We start from the raw sequence: 22,916 nt of genomic DNA on the forward strand, positions 1-22,916 counted from the left end.
TATTTACTTAATGAATCTATATTTTATTGTTATTTTTAAGATGTTAATTTAGAATTTTGCTCATTTTGTATTATAAAGTTATATATATCATCATCTATCTGGGTCAGCACAAAGTGCCACACCTTTTCCTTCTGTGTCTCGGAGAGACACAGAAGGAACCTGGCACCTGGCATTACGTGAGGTTCTGTTGTCACGGTCCAAACTTATATGAATAAAAGATACTGCAAATGTAAAATTCATAAGACCTTTATAATCTATTTCCTGTGGATTATCTCTTAGTCCTTCATTTCCTGCTCACCCAAACTGACACAAAACTTTCTAATATCATCAATTCAGTGAATAACAATACATTTACTGGATAACTAATCTACAAATGTAGACGTCTGGTTTTCCAGTTCATACCACAGCGACACTTATTTTCAGGCCTTGTTGGCATTTAAGGAGGTCGCTCTGGGTCTGTGTGGTGTCCACTCGAGTGAAAGCTACACTGCACTGGTTTGCTTTTGAGATGAAAATGAAAAAAACAACAACAACAATTAAGGAGCACACAAACCTCGAGGAAAACAGACTGCTGACTGACCAGGTGTCTGGGAGGAGGATGAGTGTCACAGGGAGAGAGCGAGAGAGAAATGAGGCTGGATAATTAGGAAAAGCAGGCGGTATTCCCACAGGGAAAGAGCAGCAAACTCTGCACATGCAGTTATTCGCACCATCCCTCTGTCTCTTTAAGAGCTCCGAGAAGGAGTGTGTGTTCGCTGTGTGTGCGTGTGCGTGGGGGAGGGGTATTGGCTGGGGTGGAACAGTCCTGTAATGAGCAGATTTTAGAGAGAGAGAGAGCAAAAAACAAGAGAGGACAGATGACTTGGTGGAATCGGGACATTACAACAACAATCCAGATTTAGGTGAGCGTTGGCATGGAGAAGACAAAGGGGAAAGGACAGGAATAATATCCGCCTCTGATTTTTGCATCCCTCATCTTCACTGGAGAGAGTCGCCTGGATCCCGGCCGAGCAGAGGAGAGGAAAAGGGGGAAGAAGAGCCGGGGAGATATTCACACTGCTTTATGTCCGCCAAGGCGTGTGTGCAGGGCTGAGTCCGTTTGATTGCTATGGATGTGTGTCTCTGAGCGTTAGCCTGGATTGCCTGTATCCAGGCCATGCTATAGAAAAATATCTTCAACTCCTCCAGTTTTTTTAAACATGGCGTATGAGTGCATCAGTATCCCTGTCCTGTATCCATCCCTGTGAGCTGGTGATGCAGGGATGTGAGGATGCTCTAATGTGTAATTGAGCCAAGCTCGCTCACTTGCTGCCACCGCCGCCACTCTGTGGGCCTGCGGGACTGCTGGAAAAGCCTAGGCCTCGCTTGTCTGGAGCGCCCTGCTGCACGGCCAAGGCGAAGGGCCTGTGAGGTTGCGTGGTGAGCAGGAAGGTGGAGGAGGAAGTGGAGGAGGAGGATGAGAAGCACTCTGAGCCCGCATGCCCATGGGAAGCAGCATGCACGGCAGCTGTGTACGTCACTCCAGACCCATCGCTGAGGCTCGGATTGCTTCTCCGTCATGAGGCAATGCTCCGTGGGCCCTGTCCTGCTGTTTCTAAAACACCCAGCTAGCGTTCCACATACTAAACTAAGCGGAGAGGAAGTTCGAGGCCCTGAACCTGTATGCTACCTGATTTAAACGAGGCCTCCACCCTCCTTGCTCCTTCTGAGTGAAACAGGCCCTTGTTTTTTTCTTTTTCTTGACGTTCTAAGGATTTGCCTAAACCTGTTTCATGCATGTCCACTGGAGGCAGGTTTGACTTTGATGACGGGGGGTCGTACTGCGGGGGGTGGGAGCAGGGTAAGGCCCATGGCCGAGGTGTCTGCACAGGACCCCAGGGTCAGGGTGAGTACGCTGGGGCCTGGAGTCACGGCTTCGAGGTCCTGGGCGTGTACACGTGGCCAAGTGGGAACAGCTATAAGGGCACCTGGGCACAGGGCAAGCGGCATGGCATCGGAGTGGAGACCAAGGGTCGCTGGGAATACAGAGGAGAGTGGACGCAGGGGTTCAAAGGTCGATATGGGCAGCTGGAGAGCACGGCCAGCGGGGCCCGGTACGAGGGGACATGGAGCAATGGGTTGCAGGATGGATATGGCACTGAAACCTATTCTGACGGAGGTAAGGAAGCTAAGAGCAGCTTATATCTACACAGATTTTCAGACCAGGTTAAAGAGCAGCTTGGTCCACTTTAGCTTCTCTGAATAAAACATTCCAGCTTGTTCCACAAACTAATTTTCAAGCTGCAAGTGGAGCAGCTTGCTTACGTTTTCATCTGCTTAGCTCCACTTTATCACATCTCCAATGTAGGTCACATAAATAACGTGTGGCTCACATCTATGAACACAGACAGGTTACTAAAGACTCCTACTGGGCACCACAGCAGAGGCCTAGGTGTTAAAAGGCTATATTTAGGATAATGTGCAATTGTAAAGTATTGATAGTGTACAGTGTGAGCGCAAAGCAGTGCAACGGTACAGCTGTACTCACAAGTTTACTTCCACTCATCATGGGCTCAAATTTCATGGTAAGTTGTGGCTTTTAATGATTTCTTCAAACTCTCCTTTTTCCTCGATTAAACACATTTTTAATGACTTAAAAAAACAAGATTAGGGTTCACAAGTTTAGTTATTTTGGAATTTCTCCAATCCACACAAAGTTACAAATACACTTCCACTAATATTTAGTTTAATGTCCCTTAGCAAATTGTACTTTGCAAAATCGGTAGCATTCATTTAAATTAGTTGTTTTTCTGGCACAGACCTGGCTTTCAAACACTGTCCTCGCTGAGATTGATCCTGTAGGAAGGCCATTCATGAAGCTTCCAAAACCAGTTTTCATGTTTGTTTGTGATCAGTGTCTTGTTGGAACTCCCAATTGCTTTGACTGCCAAGTTGCTGATTTGAGATGAAGTTGCTTGGTAATTCTCCTTTTCTGTTATTGTTCTATCCGCCCCGGAGCATGATGTTACCACCACCATGCTTGACAGTTGGTACAATTTTCTTAGGTTTGAAAGCCTCGCCTTTACTCCTCCAAACATGGCTCCTGTCAATGTGACCAAATGAAAGTGGCTTCAGTGTGAACAGGAACTCTGGTGTTTCAGTTCATGGTAGGCTTGAGCCTTGGTGGTTCCTGGGTTAGCCTTTCAGAATCCCAAAGCCCCAACCTGAACTCTATTGAAAATTTTCGGACTATGTTTGAAAACTGGGTCCTTGCCAGGAAACCAACCACTTGAAACGAACCCTATTAATTCGGCCAAGAAGAGCAGTCAAATATCCAGTCAGAATTGCGCCAGGAGCTTGTTGATGGTTATCAAAAGCATCTGACTGAGGTGCAACTTGCTGAGGGACATTCAAACAATTATTAGTATTTATATGTATATGTGTTTATTTGAACCTATGTAGATTAGAGCAAACCCAAAAGAAATTCAAATTCGTGCACCCATTTTTTAAAATTTTTGATCATTAAAGACGTGCATTCATTCCAAGTGTGGAAAGCATGGTTCAAACAAATTATTGAAAAAGTTACCATGACATTTACGCCCATGATGACACAAAGTTCTGACCACAACTGTATGACACAGAGAAATCACTACAGAGGGAAATGAAACAATTACAAAGAGATGCTAAAGAGCTGCAAAAAGAAATATACAAAGTAAATTGACCACAGCGAGACACTAAATGATCAAAACAAAACAAAAAATCCACTGGGAAATGAAAATCGGTAAAGACACACGAAACCCCCAAAAATCCACAGAGACACAACTTGAAAACAAGGAGACACAAATTGACTTCAAAATGATACAAGGCAGCTACAAAAAGATATAAATTGACTACATAGTGGTGAAAATTGACCTCAAAGAAAAATTTAATCAGTATAAGGAGAAACAAGCTGACTACAAAAACCCCCCACACAAAAACAGAGAATATGAAGAGACAACCAAGAGCCATAAAGTGAGCACTTTTAAAAATGTTTCATCAAGAGATTTTAAAAAATTACCGTGAAAGACCTAAAATGTCAAAATAATGTACAAAAATGTGCAAAAGGACTAAAGAGGACAGAGGACACCAGAAGATATTGTGCTGACTGTCTGCCGGGCTCGCGCTGTGGAGGCTCTCCTGAGCAGCCTTTCTCTGAGATTTTAAGAGAACACAAACAGGCTTTAAAAACAGGACACCTCTAATATTAGAAATTAAGCCATTTTGAGTCGTGACTCCTGTTTAGACACACAGACTTATCAAAACACACCTTCACCCCTCTCCCCAGTGCCATGAAAGTCTCCATGGAAACATTGATACAGCAGGTCAACGTGTCACAAGAGACCAGCTCGCACGGCTCTCCTGCTCTGATTGGCTCGCTGCCGCTGTCATTTCCCTTTATTTCTGACTTTGGGGGGTTGTAATGTAGGCCGTTTGATCACCGATGGTAGCCCGCCTCCGAGCACCCAGATGATGGAGCGAGAGGTCAGTGAGCGATGCAGGTGGAATAAAAGCACTGCGTGTGCGCGTGCGGGCTGAAGGTGGAGATTGTTTACCGGGAGGCGGTGGATCGTTTTTTTTACCGACTCCCTGCACGAGTGTGAAGGCTGCACGGGTTCATACGCCCTATTTTAACTGAAAAAGACTGCGTCACGCGACAGCTCTGCTCCTCTCTTCCGCTCACGTGGGAGACCACCGACAGATGAATATAGCACGCGCGAGCTGACACATTTTCCACAACCCAATAAATGTGCAGGTTTTCTCCATCAAAGACCCCCGCCCCCCAAATAAGACACACACATGAGAGAGGTTTACTGACAGAGCTGCCAACAGAGCAAGTGCTCATTAAAAACCATAACAGCCGCATTTGGCGTCCATAGCAGGCCACGAGCAGCCTCGTGCAAAAGCCGTCCTGTCCTGTTTCAGCACCGCGGACAGCTCCGATACTGAAATCCTTAAAAACCTCACGAAGAGCTCAGAGCTGAGCGGAAACAGCGTCAGAGCAGCGGGACACATGTACTCTGGAACAAAATAAAGATTTAAGACTGCGTGTGGCATTTGGGTGTTTGAAGACATGAGAATTGTCGTGGTCATAACCGAACTCCTCTCTGGGTGTGTTTACTTGAGTAAACTTGTTGTGTATGCACAGCGTTTTGCTCGCTTCATAATCAAAGAAAATGTTTTTTAAATTTATTTATTTTTTCAACATTTGTCACACTAACACATGAAAATAATCTGACACCAACAAGCACAACAATCGTACTATAAAATATTCAATAACATAGACATATTGGGTTTGTTTTTTTCAGTAACAATGCACAGCAACTTAACTGATTATGAAGCATTAATACTGTAACTACTAGCTTTTTTCATCTATATATCTATCCATAGCAAGTCTATCACACTGGACACTGGGCTGCTCTGCTAACATCAAAGGAAAAGAAATGATGTGATGCTCATGGTAGTTGGGTTACTCATGTGTCTCTCCACACATTTAAGGCTAGATTCACAGCGTGTGGTATCCCTCAGCGTCCCCACTGATCTGGAGCCCAAAGCAGTTGTTTGCTTTGCCTAGTGGCAAGCAGCACCTTTTGTATTTTAAAAGCAAATAGGTTAAAAAATGCTGCCCTCTAATCTATTGAGCAGAACTGAGTTCAGCCTATTGGTGGAGCTCTCCTCAGCAGTCCCAGTTTCTTATGTGGTCCCTTAGGAAAATTAATGGTCCTCCCTTGTCTTTGCCAATAGTGGAAATCAATGTTTTGTTTATGTATTGATTTTTGTTTCTTTCATTTTCATTTCACCTAGTTTGAATGAACAAACCCAATATTGGGGGGTTGATATTATTCTAAGAGCAGCTTCTAAGTGCATGTTAGTACCCATATTGGGTGCTAACTCACTCATTGTCACTGGGACATCTATGGCACTGACACAGGCCTATTCTGGAAATGAGCAACAGCTTTCTAGACATGGAAACAGCCAGCTAAAAGCACAGATAGAAAGACCCAGAGACTATTGGTAAATGGCCTGTATTTGTATAGCGCTTTTCTAGTCCCTAAGGACCCCAAAGCGCTTTACACAACCAGTCATCCACCCATTCACACACACATCTACACACTGGTGATGGCAAGCTACATTGTAGCCACAGCCACCCTGGGGCGCACTGACAGAGGCGAGGCTGCCGGACACTGGCGCCACCACCAGTAGGCAACATCTGACCACCACCAGTAGGCAACGGGTGAAGTGTCTTGCCCAAGGACACAACGACCGAGACTGTCCAAGCCGGGGCTCAAACCAGCAACCTTCCGATTACAACTCTTGAGCCACGATCGACTCAAGATTGGCCGTATAGAAATGAAATGGACAAAGTCATGTGACCAGACATCACAGACTGATTAGCGACGTCTCATTATGAAGCCCTGAGCTGACCGTTTTCACCACTGCTGTCTTGGTGTTGTGAAGCCAGATGTGATGAGTAAGGAGTAGATGTGACTGCAAAGCAACTTGTGATTGGCAGGTCAGCAGCTAATGAGCATACTCTGGATACCTACCCTCCTTTCTAACTCTAATAATGACCAGAATTTATGAAATGAACTTCATGTGTGCCACGTGGCATGTTTACGTCAGACATTAAATAGAGTTTCTAAACCAAGAGTTAATGAGCCGTTGGTGCAGATAGTGTTTTTGAAGAGAGGACCCAAAAGCAGACACTTGAAGACAGAACTTGATCTTAACAAAAGGCAGGTTGTTTATTAAAGATAGAAGATCAGACAAGGATAGAAAATAAAAGACAAAAGGCAATGAAGGCATATGCTAGACTGGGAAAACCTACTAAGGACAAGACACGTGGAGGAAAGTGAACTGAAGTTCCGGCAAAGGACAAAGGGGAAGTGATGCAATAAATACACAGACCGGTGATTATGAAAGTGGAGAGAGCCGCGAAACTCAAGTGGAACAAATTCAACACAGAGACAAGGGAAGCAAAACTAAACACAAGCACATGACACAAGGACTATCAAAATAAGACAGGAAACACACTGACACTGACAAGCACTCAAGGATTGGTCAGGCTGAATTAATCAGCCACTCTAAAAACTGAATCTCGACTCTTTTTTTCAGTTTTGGACTACTGTGTGTAGAAAACAGGTGACCCATCTTTAATTTTTCTTTCACACACAGAATTTTCAATCCTTAAAATTCACTACTTGCAGTCTTGGTTGTGGCTGGCTTGCTAGGTTGATGACTTTAGCTGTGATCAGAAGCAGCTGGAGCAGTACCTACTAAACCCAATCTGCAACAGAGAACAGACAGCTATTAAAAGGCTGACTGCAACATAAACCTCTCCAGCTTTATAATCAGGAATGAGTCCTACTGTAAGTGAAACTAACACGCTGGTAAGTTTCCTTCCCAGAAACATGAAACTTTAGATTTACTTCACCCTTTGCTCTGATCACCTCAGGGATTTGAGGAGAGGATGCTGACCTCTCCTTAGAGCAGACCTGCTTTGGTTGGAGGCTGCTCTCAGGAGTTTGCCCTCTTCCAGGAGGTCTGGACATCAACTGGAGCTGATTTTTTGTTCTTGGTGTAGACAGAGAGGAGCATAGTGAGAGAGGAGGCTTGACATATATAAAACCTTTATGGCTGATTTCAGAGCAACAGCAACCCCCTCGTTGTATCATAATATGCTGGCTTGTCTTCTGCTCACCTCCTCCACCTAAATTGCCAAATCCTCAACAGCTCAGTCATAAAGATTCCTCCACTACAGCTTTTCCTGTTTTTACAGAGTACATATGTGTATTTTCTGCAGACTGGGAGAAGCCAAAAAAACAAGTGTTATTTATGGTTTATTTCAAGTGTTTCTATTATTTTAATGCCATTTCACTTTGCTTCAAGTTAGCACTGCTGTGTTTTAAAGATTTTATTCTTGGCAGCGTGTAGTTTTCACACAAAGATGCACAAACACATCACATATTAGATCGGATGCTGAGCAGCCTCCTCACATTATGGAATATTTTCTACACTTCCATCCACATGAGGCAGGGATGGCATTTTTAGACTGACATACAGATGCAAATTAGTATGCAAAGCTCTGGTGTGCTCACAGTGAGTCCAGACACATCTTTGTCAAGCTTTAATTTTATGGCAGATTTATTTGTACCTTGTTGAAAACGTTCATAAACAGTCAACACAGAAACTAAATATATGTGGCATTTCTCAGAAGTGTCAGTGTTGTCATACACGTCACCAGGACTTTTCCTGTTTCAGAATGAAAGACGTTAGTTGCCATTTCTGACAGACAGCTGTGCATTTTCCTGTTGCATTTCTGACTACTTGCTGACAAAAATTAGCAAAATGCTTGGGTAAAAACCCCAATCAATTAAACTGCGACTGCATTCTTTCTAATACCCAGTGGAGGGAAACTACCTTTCCCTTTGACCTTTAACATGACTTTATAGTTTCATCCACTGGTTTCAGGTCATGCTAAACACTGAGCTGTGAGACAGAGCTGGGTGTTATACCGTGTCCTCACTTTTAGCCTCAAGTGCTAACACATGTGAATCGGCCTTAAACACAGAACAACGTTACCTATGAGGCTGATGCATGAGGCGACTGGCTGATTACATTTGAAGGGAATTTGCTTAAATTAACTTAACTCCTAACCCTGTGCTATGTGAGTATGTGAAGTTTGGGGTTTGACATCTTCTGAAAACTTGGCAGTTTGACAATTTAGAAGTGGACGGGAGCCCTCTGACCAGTTCTCAGTAATCCATCCTGTTGTGCCTAAAATTAGCCCTGCACACCAACTTTGCTACTCAGTGAGCACTTTGAGTTTGCAAAGACCTTCCACTGAGTAATGCAAAGACCATTTTGGCAATTACTGTATAACAGTTAGCATACATTAGTGTATTCCTCATGCATGCTACTCTCCTGTTTGGTCCATTGAGAATTCAATTAATGATCTAACTATTGAATGAATTTACACATAGATATGGCGATCGTGGCTCAAGAGTTAGGAGTTCGCCTTGTAATTGGAAGGTTGCCGGTTCGAGCCCCGGCTTAGACAGTCTCGGTCGTTGTGTCCTTGGGCAAGACACTTCACCTGTTGCCTACTGGTGGTGGTCAGAGGGCCCGGTGGCGCCAGTGTCCGGCAGCTTCGCCTCTGTCAGTGCGCCCCAGGGTGGCTGTGGCTACAATGTAGCTTGCCATCACCAGTGTGCGAATGTGTGTGTGTGAATGGGTGGGTGACTGGATATGTAAAGCGCTTTGGGGTCCTTAGGGACTAGTAAAGCGCTATATAAATACAGGCCATTTACCATATTTGGACACTCAAATAAAATGCAGTTCTTATGTCTGACTCGTGCTGTGTCTGTCTGTCTTTCAGGAACCTACCAAGGCCAGTGGCTGGGAGGGATGCGCCACGGCTATGGTGTGCGACAGAGTGTGCCGTACGGCATGGCAGCTGTCATCCTCTTCCCTCTGCGAACATCTATAAACTCTCTCCGCTCTGAGCACAGCCATGGCCCTCCTGCTGTGCTGGAGGATGGCACTGCCACCACGCCTACAGATGGGGTGGTGGCCGGACTGGCTGGGAGCCCAGTGGGCCGGGGTGGGTTTGCTCTTGTGGCACCGAGTGAGGCCGAACGGCAGAGGAAGAGAAAAGGCCGCTTTCGGCAGTCTATCCTAAGTGGCCTGAAGCTTCGGCGCTCTGAGTCCAAAAGTTCTCTAGCCAGTCAGCTCAGCAAGCAGAGCTCCTTCTGCAGCGAGGCCGGCATGAGCACCGTCAGCTCTGCTGCATCTGACATCCACTCCAACACCAGTGAGAGTGAACAGGGCGCTCCTGTGGATGCCACTGTCACTGAGATGTATGCTGGAGAGTGGAGGAGTGACCAGAGAGCTGGCTGGGGCGTGAGCAGGCGCTCAGATGGCCTGCATTATGCAGGCGAATGGGCGGGCAACAAGAGGCACGGATATGGCTGCACCACCTTCCCCGATGGCACCAAGGAGGAGGGAAAATACAAGCAGAATGTACTGGTGAGCGGAAAACGCAAGAACCTGATCCCCCTGAGGGCCAGTAAAATCCGAGAGAAGGTGGACCGAGCTGTGGAAGCTGCGGAGAAGGCCGCGGACATCGCCAAGCAGAAAGCAGAGATTGCTGTGTCGAGGTTAGATCTTCCAGTATTCTGGTCACCGCTTCGTAGGAATAATTTGAACGTATCTCGTTAGATAGAGCTGGTGACACACCTCTGCGCACCCAGCAAGATTAAGCAACATTAAATCCTCTGAAGTCTAAGACATCACTGGTGACGACCCTCGGTCCAAAGCCTAATCGTCGCCCTTTGTTTGACAAAACTAGCTTTTTTGGAGAAATCATTTTTGATGAGTGTCAGTGTGTTGTACAATAATCATTGTCTTTGTCCCCTGATTACCGGGGGATGATTTCTTTTAAATGAGCTAGCGTTAGACCTCACAAATTTGGGATTCAAATCTGGTCAAATACCTTCCCCAGAGACGTGAATAAAAGAACAAGTGGTATATTACAAACTATGGTGTGCTTTGCATTACTAACCAATTATCTGTTCCTGTGTGGTGGGGTAGTGCTTTATATTGTCTATATTGTTTCATAGGGAGCCACAGCACATATTTAGCCCTTCAAAGGCTAATCAAACTACGTTTTTTTAACTGCAAACTTTTTGAGAGACAGTCATGCATTCTTTTCGATAAAACATATTTTTTGCAGTCTCGTATGAAAGTTTCACTTAGATATTACAAATACCTGGATATTGTTTAGGAGAACATTTTTATTACTTCATAGATACAAAATAATTTATCTTAAAATACACACACGTTTTGACTTTGCTGTTTCTGCCTGTTCTGTTCAGGATGAGCCACGCTCGTGGGAAGGCAGAGGCTGCAGAAGGTGTGGCGCAGAAAGCCACGGAGGAGTGTCGACTGGCTCGGATAGCTGCCAAAGAGCTTTCACCCTCCTTTCACATCTATGGCAATGGTTAGTAGGTGCACAAGTGTCAGTACATTAAATGTAACAAATGTAGCAAAGCACTATGTGCGAATCAGTCTGTTTACCATTTACCAAAACTAACCAACAGGGTCTGCAGCAAGTAACAGGTAGCTAGATGATGTTAGCTTAAGCTAATTTCACACTTTACATGTTCTTGTTATGATCCTGCTTTCACAAATGAGTTATATGATATGTAGCATGCATAAATAAGAGCTAAATGCTAACTAGCTTAGCTTAGATGAGTGGCCTCCCCCATCTGATGGACGACTGGTTTCTGAGGCCCTGTTGTGAAGCCGCAAAATGAGTGTTTCTCAATATGACCGGTATGACCTCAGATGTGTGCCTGTGCTCACGGAGGTCAAGACAGAAAGACATTTTTCCACAGACCTCGATAGAACTGGAAACCATAAAAAACGCAATTTTAGCATTGCAAAAGGAAAGAAGAAAAAAAACAGTTTTTTGTAGTAAATGCTGTAAATGAATTTGTCATTTGGCAAATTATGCAGTCAATTAATGGTAGAAATTGACTGCTTAGATATTATGTATATGGTATATTTTATCTCAATTTTAAAGCCATAAACAAACTATTTGTTTATGGAGGCAAAATAAATAGGGGGCAGGGATAGCTCAGTAGGTAGAGTTGTTGCCCCATGATCGGAAGGTCGGGGGTTCGATTCCCCTTAACAGCTACCCTGAGGTACCCCTGAGCAAGGTACTGTCCCTACACACTGCTCCCCGGGCGCCCAATGGCTGCCCACTGCTTCACTGAGTGAATGGGTTAAATGCAGAGAGCAATTTCCCCACGGGGCTCAATAAAGTACAATAATGTACACTTTCTAATTAACCTATAAAGATAAAACAAAGGTATAACAACCTTTCTATTTGTTTTTTGCCTTCAGGCTTTTCTCTTAGCTTCACTGATTCTATAGTACTCTGTATTTTTTAGATTTTCCACAGAAATTTGTTTGAGATAATTATGAGTCATAGCTAAAGGATTCAAATGCACTAATTTTCTTAAAATCTACATGCAAAAGTACGCCTACTGGAACCTTTACAGATTAATAAAGTAAGTGTGAATTTGCTTTTAAGCGTAGGCCCAGTGTTACACGCATTTTAATCTCATAATAAACTACAAAGGATTAGCCTGTAAGAATTCAAATTAAATCAAGTATATTCACTTTCATAATCCTCTCTAAGCTGGCAGCACGAGGCTCCGTTTGTTTGCAGCTCTTCTCCTCCTTTTGTGTGCCGATGACACTCAAACATACTCGCGCTGTAGGCTTTGCTCTGGGTGCCAAATCACCTCACTGGTGCTGTTCTCCTGTTTTCATAGGGCTCGAATGTCAGCGGCCCAAACACCAGGGCACCAAGGACAAAGACCATGAGGTCATCTCCACAGGAACAGACAGTCCGGAGCTGTGCACTCCTGACACCACGCCACCTGTGATAACACCTGATCTCAGCCCCGTGCTGAGCGTACCCACCTCACCTCCCCACAGTCCACTCAAACACACCCATCGCCCCAGGAATGCTTGCTTCATGCGCCAGAGCGCCGTGGACGATCAGGGCGGGGCTGAGATCCAGGTGCTGGTAGAAGGGCGGGGGGTGGATCTGCCGAGGGGCGGGGCTAACAATTGGAGCGACGACATGTATCCGGATCGAGCGTGTAGCAGTCGCTCCACTACGCCCTCCCTTCTGGAAGAGCAGGAGGGACAACTAAATGGCCACGAACAAGCCCCTTTGTCCAACCACAAGCCACGGGAGAAATCCATTTCCAATCACAAGCCCCGGGACCACGCTTCCTCCTACAGAGCCTGGGAGCATTCCTTGTCCAACCAAAAGCTCTCCAAGCACGCCTCTTCCAATCACAAGTCAAGAGACTACTCATCGTCCAATCACAAAACATGGGATCATTCGTCCACCAATCACAAAACCTGCGAGCATGTCTCTTCCAACTACAAGCCACAGGTGCACATTTTATCCAATCACAAGGCCTTGGATCACAACATGTCCAATCACAAGACTTCTGAGCATGCTTCTTCCAATCACAAGCCCCAAGAATATATCTTGTCCAATCACAATGCCAAGGACCACGTCTCTTCTTCTTGTTACAATCCTCGAGAGCATGTCTACTCCAACCACCATCCAAAGCAGCACAACCACTCCAACCACAAGCTTAACGAGCACGCTGTAATCGACCAAAGGCTAGACGGCCACACCGGGGGCTGGACTGCTGAAAGCACCCTTAGGTGGAGCCCCGCCCACTCGCGCCTCACAGAGCAGGACGAGGAGAAGATGAATGACTATACAGTCGACATGAGGCTGCACTGTCCAGACTCGCAGACTTCTCGGGGGCTGGGACAAGAGTCCCCGGCCCCCAAGAACAACAGGCTGCGATCCAGAAGCCTTCGACCGGTCAGAGAAGGATCCATGGACTCTGTACAGATGCTGGACAACCTGAATGTGGGGGCAGAGCTGGAGGAGTGGCCACTGCACAGGGACCTCACCCTCTCCCCACCTCTAAAGTCTCAGCCCATCACTCTGGAGCAGGAAGGAGAGCAATTCACCCTCAAATCAAACTCAGTGAGTCTGCAGTGCTCTGTCAGGCTAACAGTTCATTTTTTAACACATAATAACATAATGTTTGCTGTTACCACAACACACTGATAAAAAGAAAAAGAAAAAGAGCTGTGTGATAAGACCTACATATTTCAGTTAAATGCAACAAAACTAGTGTAGAGTTAATACACTGAACAAAAATATAAACGCAACACTTTTGTTTTTGCTCCCATTCCCCATGGGATGGACGTAGAGACCTAAAATTCATTCCAGATACACAATATAACCATCCCTCCCAAACAGTGGTCACAAATCAGTCCAAATGTGTGGTAGTGGGCACATCTGCTATATTGAGATAATCCATCCCACCTCACAGGTGTGCCACATCAGGATGCTGATCTGACATCATGAGTAGTGCACAGGTGTACCTCAGACTGCCCACAACAAAAGGCCACCCTGGAATGTGCAGTTTTGTCTCACAGCAAAATGCCACAGATGCCACAAGCAATGAGGGAGCGTGCAATTGGCATGCTGACAGCAGGAATGTCAACCAGATCTGTCGCCCGTGCATTGAATGTTCATTTCTCAACCATAAGCCGTCTCCACAGGCGTTTCAGAGAATATGGCAGCACATCCAACCGGCCTCACAACCGCAGACCTCGTGTAACCACACCAGCCCAGGACCTCCACATCCAGCAGGTTCACCTCCAAGATCGTCTGAGACCAGCCACTCAGACAGCTGCTGGAACAATTGGTTTGCACAACCAAACAATTTCTGCACAAACTGTCAGAAACCGTCTCAGGGACGCTCAACTGCATGCCCGTCGTCCTCATCGGGGTCTTGACCTGACTCCAGCTCGTCGCCGTAACAGACTTGTGTGGGCAAATGCTCACATCCGATGGCGTCTGGCACGTTGGAGAGGTGTGCGCTTCACGGATGAATCATGGTTCACATTGTTCAGGGCAGATGGCAGCTGAGAATGTCCCAGTTCTTGCATGGCCAGCATACTCACCGGACATGTCACCCATTGAGCATGTTCGGGATGTGCTTGACCGGCGTATACGACAGCGTGTACCAGTTCCCACGAATATCCAACAACCTCGCACAGCCATTGAAGTGGAGTGGACCAACATTCCACAGGCCACAATTGACAATCTGATAGACTCCATGCGACGATGTGTTGCACTGCATGAGGCAAATGGTGGTCACACCAGATACTGACCGGTTCTGGGTCCCCAGACCCCCAATAGCGCAAAAAACTGCACATTCCAGGGTGGCCTTTTGTTGTGGGCAGTCTGAGGTACACCTGTGCACTACTCATGATGTCAGATCAGCATCCTGATGTGGCACACCTGTGAGGTGGGATGGATTATCTCAATATAGCAGATGTGCCCACTACCACACATTTGGACTGATTTGTGACCACTGTTTGGGAGGGATGGTTATATTGTGTATCTGGAATGAATTTTAGGTCTCTACGTCCATCCCATGGGGAATGGGAGCAAAAACAAAAGTGTTGCGTTTATATTTTTGTTCAGTGTATTTAAAGGAAGAGCTATGTGTTTACCAAAACTTCACGTTTTAGTCACAGTGCCTCAATGATAAAAATCAAATGATTTTTCAGATTAAAAGACTTTTAGTTCACAAAATGCCAAGATGTATTAGACAGGAAATTTTAAAACAACTCAAGAAAAATCATTTTTCTCAGTGTTAGACGACAGTGGGATATGAAAGTCACTGCTGAATCATCAGCACAGCAGATAAACGTCTGTCTTGAAATTATTAAGAGCATAAAAAGAAGACGATTGGACTTCCTGAAGTTTTTTGGAGACGTTTCACTTCCTTTCTAGCTTTTCAAGCTCTTAAGACTCGGGGTGACCGAGAACCTGCACAGACGCCTGTGTTGGAAAATATCTATCACTGTGATAAGAATCAAAGGTACGAAACTATCACAATTAACTCCACAATGTTACATTTTCAATTTTTACACTGAACAAAGGAACTTTCAATGGACAGATTACTGATCCAAGAGCTTCCCTAAAACTGCTAACATGTGGTGTTACTGCATGCAGAGATTCAAAAATGCAACAATCGAAAAAAACAGCATCTCAACAAAAAGGTATAAACTAACCAAAAGATTCCTAAAACAATTACGGAAAGACTCAAAACGAGCACAAAGTGAAACTGAATACTCACAGATTCACAAAACAACAAAAGGAAATGAAAAAAAAATAACTCAAAAGGATCTCAAGACTGAAAAATGTCTGAAAACAACTACAAAGATTCTGTATGAAGGCAAAATATGAATACTCTCAAAACCAAAACAAAAAGGGGTAAACCACCTTCAGCTGACTCAGGTCTGTAGCTGTGAGATTAGCTAAGAAACTCCTGGGTCTAGCCTAAAATTTTCCCACTACACAATTCAAAAGTCCATCACCACAAAGGGTCTAAAATGGAACCGAAATCCAGAAGTGCTCTGGTTTTAGAAGTATTTCCTCATTTCTGTTCCCATATAAATGCATTCTTTACACAGTGTCTTCAGTACAAGACTTTCCTGCATCAGTCATGGTGGACGATTGTAAGAATGACACCAAGGAGCCAGAGTCTGTAATGTGTCCACTAGATGACACACTCGTTGTTATTGCCTTCTTATTCCATAGGTAGACGTGGACACGTGTGGGGTGGGCATTATCATGAGGAAGTTGTGTTTACAAAAATCATGAATTTTACATGTAGTTTGCACCAGTGTGGTCTAAACGTGCCCTGTGATGGGCCAAAGTTGTCTGGTGATCAGTACATAGTTAACTTTGTTAACAAGCCTTAAAATAATCAGCATAACATCAAGTTACCAAGTATTCTTTTTGAGTTTCACAAAAACACTTCGGTATTAGGGTATTACTTTTGTAATTCTTCAAATTTCAGGTTTTTTTGGGCGGGGTTTTCTTCTTCCTCTTACAGAGTGCATGCTTACATAAGATAGTTTAGGATGTTAACTTTCAACAGATGTTAGGAAAACCATAAACACAACTAGTTGAAGAATAAGTAACTAAACCTCCTTGTGTTTTGAGTGTATGTAGGAAAAAAAAAGTTAAGTCACTGCGGACTCCTCTGTGGGCTGGCAACAACATGGACCTTCATTTTCACTCCCGAGGCATAATATACTGACGATTGGTCACCTAGTGTAAAATGTTACGCTTTGGGAGTGAGAACGTGCTGTCACTTTATGTCACTCGGACCCAAGCAGACTCACGGACGCAGAAAATATAATCGAGACTCACATCTGTTACGTTATTTTGCCCAGTTATTGTGCTCTTTAAGGCACCTGAGCAGAAAGTGCAGCCCAACTCTAACCTCTAACCTGTTTGTTGATAGCCTGGTGGGTTACTCAGATGTCCATTGTTAAATCTTGACCAGAGTCTGAGTGTCTGTGTTTGTGTTTCCACTGAGATCGTTGGTGCTGTAACTGGACTAATTGCTTTTTTCTCTCTTCTCTTGTCTCCTAGGGCTCCAGCTCTATTCTGGTGGTTATGGTCATTTTACTCAATATTGGAGTAGCCATTCTTTTCATTCACTTCTTTATTTAAGCTTATACAGGTATGATCTACTAAGACTTATTGATAACTACGGTATATTATATGATTACTTAATGAGATGGACGTTCTGTCTATTCGACTGGAGCCCGCAGCCCGAGTGAAGGACACAGCAGAGCCTTTCTATTGTTGCTACTGTCTTTTTCACCTCTGTTGAAGCCCATTTCAGTTTCTACAAACACACCATTTCTTTTCAAATGCTTATTTTGACTTTCATTCAATATAACTTCCATAGAACGTCCACATGATAAAAGGCGGTTGAATTAGAGTCACGAGAAAGAAAGAAAATGCAGCTTTAGACGAGCGTGTTGTTTCGGGCTCACGTGCACGGATGCCCGTCGCTGACAGATCAGTGGACTGGAGATGGCACAGGCAGCGTTGCCCATTTTTTAAAATCAGTCTAGAAAAGAATATAGCAACCCATGTTCCTGGTTATCATGAGAAACACACTCAGTCCTAAGCCCCCTTTTGCCTTTGAACCTTTTTCCTTTCCTTCAAATCCATCAGTCTCTATTCGCACTATGCGCTACAGAACTATGCTGCAAGAGTAGATCCATTTTAAAGGGCTCCGTCATTATTCTTTTCTCTTTTTCCCCTCTACTACATAAACACGCAACCATTGCATGAGGCTGTGTGAGATTTTAAAAAGTGCATTTTTCTATCCCTTTAACATCACTGTTCTGTCTTCATTTGTGCGCACTTCATCCTGATGGTCACCTCTCGATTGTCAGACACTTCACATTCAACCAAAATCACAGAGTATGACCAAATCATATTTGATTTGCGAAATCAAATGCCAGCGACCAACACATGCCAAGCCCTCCTGGTCTAATCCGAGAGGAACTTTCTGAATTCATTACAAGTAAAGTGGAACCACATAAACACACGTTTGCGTGCATAATAAACCGAACAAAAAGAAAAAGAAAAAAAAACACATTTAACTGCTGACATACTGAGGAGGTATCAGCCTTGCCCCTTTGTACAGCCTTGAGACTGTTATGTTATAATCACTAATTCTAATATATAAGTGTATGTGTCATTATTCTTCAACTTTGTTACTTTTTGCAGTTTGCAAGACAGAGAGAATGCTGAGTGCCTCGTATTTATTCATTTTGGTTCTCAAATTGATTTAAAAGCCAACCCTAGATCAAACACCCCACACGGGCAGGCTAAGAGGAGACAAATAACCTTGAAAATTAAAAAAAAGCGATCCCCATCCTTCGGCCCTCCACACAATCAGCCCTTCCCTCTTCACCCTGAAATGGCATGCACTGTTTTGTCTCTCTCTCCCAGTCGCCCCTTTTGGACCAGTCGAAAAGGGAAAAATGGGGTTTCTACGGTGTCATTTCCAGAAAACTGTTTTTTTTTTGAGACCGGATGAGATTTTTGTTTCCAGCATGTTTGTTTAGCCTGCTCAATCTGGTGTCAGTTTGTGAATTTCTCCCTCTTGTCTCTCTTATCCAGCAACACAAGGCTACGTGAGACATGGAGAGCAGTGTAAAATAAACGCTAGCTTTTAACTCTCAGTGGATACTGAAATGTCCCGAGTTTATGAATGATATAAAAGAAACTCTCTGCTACTGTATGTTTTATACTTCGCACCCAGTGGCATCATCATGTTGTGACATCATTGCATGCCCGAGCATGCTCTTTCTTACTCTTTGGTTTATGAGGTTGTTTCAAAGTTAATGTGGAGAAAATAATGAAATGTTTGAAATTAAAGAGCTTGGTGTGGTTATTACTGAAAGTAATTTCATCTACAGCCCATACTACAGCCAGTACAGACTACATGTTGAGCAGGAAGTCTAAAAGCTATCTGCCCTGCACTTTATGTCAAACTCATTTTACATGGTTTTACACATACAGCCCTCTTTGGCCTTGTGTGAAGTGGACCAGTGCAACTTCCCTTTCTGTCAGTATATAAGAAAAAGAAGTGCAACTTTCCCATGTGGTAAAGAAAGACTGCTGTAATATATGAACGCAATCTGTCAACATGACTCTTTGGACTTAAATTGGAAGGACTAAATGTGTAAAATATAGAAATATATCACTTAATTGTTTTGGTGTCGTATCAATGGCCATAGGGAGGCCTTTAACTGTAGGAAAAGCTCTAAAACTTGTGAAAATACAGTTAAAAGTCTAACATGTCCACATTTTCCGAAGCCATCCATTGAGCCAGATTGGAGTCTTTGCTGGCCCAAATCTGGCCCCCGGGCCTTATGTTTGACGCCCCATTACTAAAATTCCAGTTCCTCCAGTGGCCACCTATAGACAATCCCCATAGACATGAATGTTAAAATGCCCAACTTTACAGCAGAAAAAAAAACGTTGAGAGTCTAGAACAGTGTCAGTCTATAGAGTTCATATCCTCATCAATGCCAACTGCGTGTGGGGCAATTTAAGGATAACTCACCTCTTTAAAGAATATTACAGCTGTAACCTTTGGCATGGCGGCTCTGACAAGTTGGTGTATTTTGTCTGACTACTAAAAGACCAACACGTTCTCCTTAATGCCATGTTATGCACAAAGTGTCCTCTGGTGTTGTTGTCCTGATGCAACTGCTGCAGCATTATTGTCTGCCATGAGAAGTCTTCTCCATTTCTGAGCCCACGGTTGGACCTTAGAGGTGAAGCAGTGAATTAAGCTGCAGGTATAAAAGCCTTATATAAGCCTTTGGTTTAAATTTGATTGGGAGACACTTTTATTTTTTCACTTTTACTTACTACTTTGCTACGGCTGGGGAAACCTGCAGTCAGATGAGACTGAAGTAGTCACACAGATGAGTGACGAAACATTTCTCCCACTTAAAACACTCCAGATGAACAGAATCTGCTTTTTGAGGTACTACTTTAACTTTGCTCATCTGTTAGCAAGAGCTTTGTTAGGCTTAGCCATTAAAAGGTAAGTGGTTAAGTTTAAGAGAAGACCAGATTCTAGTGTAAAATGCACTGTCATACAACAGTAACACTTTTGAAAGTGTCAAATTGAAACAGCCAAATTTGTCATGCCCTGGGGATGCAAATGGGCTGAAAAGACACTGAAGAATCAGTGTTACAGTTTATTGATTGAGTTTTAAGCTTTTGTATTTTTATATTTTTTTCTAGTTAATATTAACATTCCATTAATATGACAGTAAGTAATGCTAGTTGGGTTAGTTAGCTAGCTAGTCTGATAACCTCCCAACTCAACCCGCTCATCCAAATGTGGTGAAAGAAAAATGCAACCAAATTCCATAGTTCAAAGCTGTAGGAGCACAGGTGGTGATATTTATTATACAATTGGTGAAATATAATGGAAAACCCAGCATTTAACAGAACCATTAGCCTATACGGCTATCCAGTTTGCTATCACTGTATTGGATCAGTTAAAGTAAAAAGGTCATATGATAATGGTGGGTGATATAATAAAAAGTTTTTAAAACAATGATTTTGAATAATAATGAGCTCAAAGTCAGTACAAAAAATGTTAAGTCTAAAGCTCCAGCAACACTTATCTTTATGTGGAGCAAGTTTTTGTTTTGTATTTGGCCCAAATGAAGCTTATGCAGCCTATTTATTTAATTTAATTTAATTTAATTTTACTTATTCAGTTTTTTTAATTACATTTTGCTATGAAAATGTTAAATAACTGATTAATTGAAACAGGGAATAGTCTGTGAAAATACATTATATAAGGCACAAACAGTTTGTGTTGTTCTAACAGACTTGAACGTTAATAATTGGTGTGTCCACTTTGAGGCTTCGCCACAGTCTGAACCTGAAACCTCTTCAGTTATTTCTTTTAGTTGTCTTCAGGAATATTTCTCCAGTCTTTCTGATGTACATTCGAAGCATTCGTATTTGGATGCTGGTCGACTCTTGTCAGGAACCCCCCCAAAACAACCAAATTCCATAGCTCAAGGCTTCAAAGCTCCCACACCGCTTCCACGGTGTTGAAGGACGGGTGGCTGAAATGACACAGTCTCCATCATGTTTTATAGAAGGTGGAGACAGTCATACCTCTCTCCTGACCTCCTCTAAACAATGTAATGATTTAAATTAAAAGTTGGATTCCTCACTCCACAAAACCTATTGCCAACAATTTCCAGTCCAGTTCTTATATAATGTGGCATAACTCACTCTTTTCTTGCCACTTCACTTCCTTCAGATTGCTTCCTGACAGCCATGCTTCCAGTGAGCCGCCTATATCCAAAGAAACAGTTTGAAAAGTGCTTAAGGAAGCTGAAGCCCATGTTAAAAAGTCTGCCACCTTTGAACTAAAATACATGATCTTTTTCAGTTTTGATAAAAGGACACTATGGGCTCAAAATGTGGTCATAAATATTTTGTACTTGTAAATCAGTTTCGTATGTGTAAAAAGAATTTGTGTGTGCGTAACAAAGATTTGTGTGTGTAAAAAAAATGTGTGCGTGTGTAAAAAAGATTTGTGCGTGTAAAAAAGATTTGTATGTGTAAAAAGAATTTGTGTGTGTTTAAAAAAGATTTGTGTGTGTAAAAAAGATTTGTGCGTGGACTTAGCCAAAAAAAACCCCTGCAAGTTACAAGTACGAATTTTGACCCTATTTTTCTTCCTTTCATTTGATTGGTCAATGTCATGTCAATCACAAATGTAACAATCCAATCAGAGAACAGATGGGTTTGGCTGTCAGAGGGGCGCTTTTTTGAACTGCTGGTCCTTGAAGGGTGATACAGTTTGAAGCTGGAGGATCTCTATATAAATATCCGATAGCAGCTAGGTCCTCTAACTTTCAGTAGCTGTTGAAAGGAAAAAGTTGTGGTATATCAGTGGTTAGAAATACCATTATTACTTTAGGATTAGTTTAACACAAAGTCAGGGCTGACCCGGGACCATTGCTGTGAGTCACAGTGCGCAGCATAAAAGTCATTTCACATCGGACGCAGGATGTGCTGCTAATGCTAACTGCTAACTAAAAGCAAAGGATCCAGAATTTGTTGCTGGCTGCTGGGCTCTGTGGGTTTTTGCAGCAGCTCTACCTGTACTAGATGCACCTGCTCCTTGTCTTTTCTATCTCTGACTTTATGTCCTCTACAAGAGTTTCTGTTTTTCTTGCTAGTTCTTCAAATGTTAAATAAAAACATGTATGCTAATTCATAACGAAGAAAGCTTTGTAATGAAGACTGTCATTTCCAAAACACTGCCCGCCCCCACCCCGCGGTCCGCAGCGCTGTTGAAAAGGCTGTGGAAGTCCCTGTATTAAACACGTAGACCTGTGACACAAAAATCACCAAACTCGGACGACCACAGACTGTTTTCCTTCGTGGTGATGAAGGAAAACGCTGGGTTGGCATGAAAACAGGCATTTATTCCCTTCAAAGACCTGCAGTTCAAAAAAAGTGCCCCTCCGACAGCCAAACCCATCTGTTCTCTGATTGGATTGTTACATTTGTGATTGACATGACATTCACCAATCAGATGAAAGGAAGAAAAATGGGGTCAAAATTCGTATTTGTAACTTGCAGGGTTTTTTTTTGTCTAAGTCCACACACAAATCTTTTTTACACATACAAATCTTTTTTACGCACACACAAATTTTTTTTTACACATACAAATCCTGATTTACAAGTACAAAATATTTATGACCACATTTTGAGCCCATAGGACACAGAAGGTGATAATTCTGTGCTGCATGCGGATCCCACCGTGATGCCGAGGAACCCATTAAACTCATCGTTATAACAATGTTTATCTTCCTCTTTGGTGGTAATAAAGAGCATA

The 22,916-nt window shown here is 43.3% G+C and overlaps 1 protein-coding gene across 1 annotated transcript; it reads left to right on the top strand.

The window, feature by feature from the left end:
* The first annotated feature begins 775 nt into the window (after window positions 1-775).
* Window positions 776-18,917, top strand: jph3a (junctophilin 3a). Its single transcript, XM_004566384.3, has 5 exons — window positions 776-2,158; window positions 9,395-10,175; window positions 10,893-11,017; window positions 12,363-13,612; window positions 17,093-18,917. Exons 1-5 carry the CDS (start codon window positions 1,777-1,779, stop codon window positions 17,171-17,173), a joined length of 2,619 nt encoding a protein of 872 aa, XP_004566441.1. The 5' UTR covers window positions 776-1,776; the 3' UTR covers window positions 17,174-18,917.
* The last annotated feature ends 3,999 nt before the right edge of the window (window positions 18,918-22,916 follow it).

The sequence above is a fragment of the Maylandia zebra genome, linkage group LG1 (assembly GCF_041146795.1).
Source record: "Maylandia zebra isolate NMK-2024a linkage group LG1, Mzebra_GT3a, whole genome shotgun sequence".
Classification (NCBI taxonomy): domain Eukaryota; kingdom Metazoa; phylum Chordata; class Actinopteri; order Cichliformes; family Cichlidae; genus Maylandia; species Maylandia zebra.

Excerpts from the sequence above, each read along its gene's own strand:
- jph3a (XM_004566384.3), top strand. The coding sequence starts at position 1,777 with ATGTCCACTGGAGGCAGGTTTGACTTTGATGACGGGGGGTCGTACTGC. Across the intron at positions 2,159-9,394 it reads TGAAACCTATTCTGACGGAG|GAACCTACCAAGGCCAGTGG; the intron begins GTAAGGAAGCTA and ends TCTGTCTTTCAG. Across the intron at positions 11,018-12,362 it reads CTTTCACATCTATGGCAATG|GGCTCGAATGTCAGCGGCCC; the intron begins GTTAGTAGGTGC and ends CTGTTTTCATAG.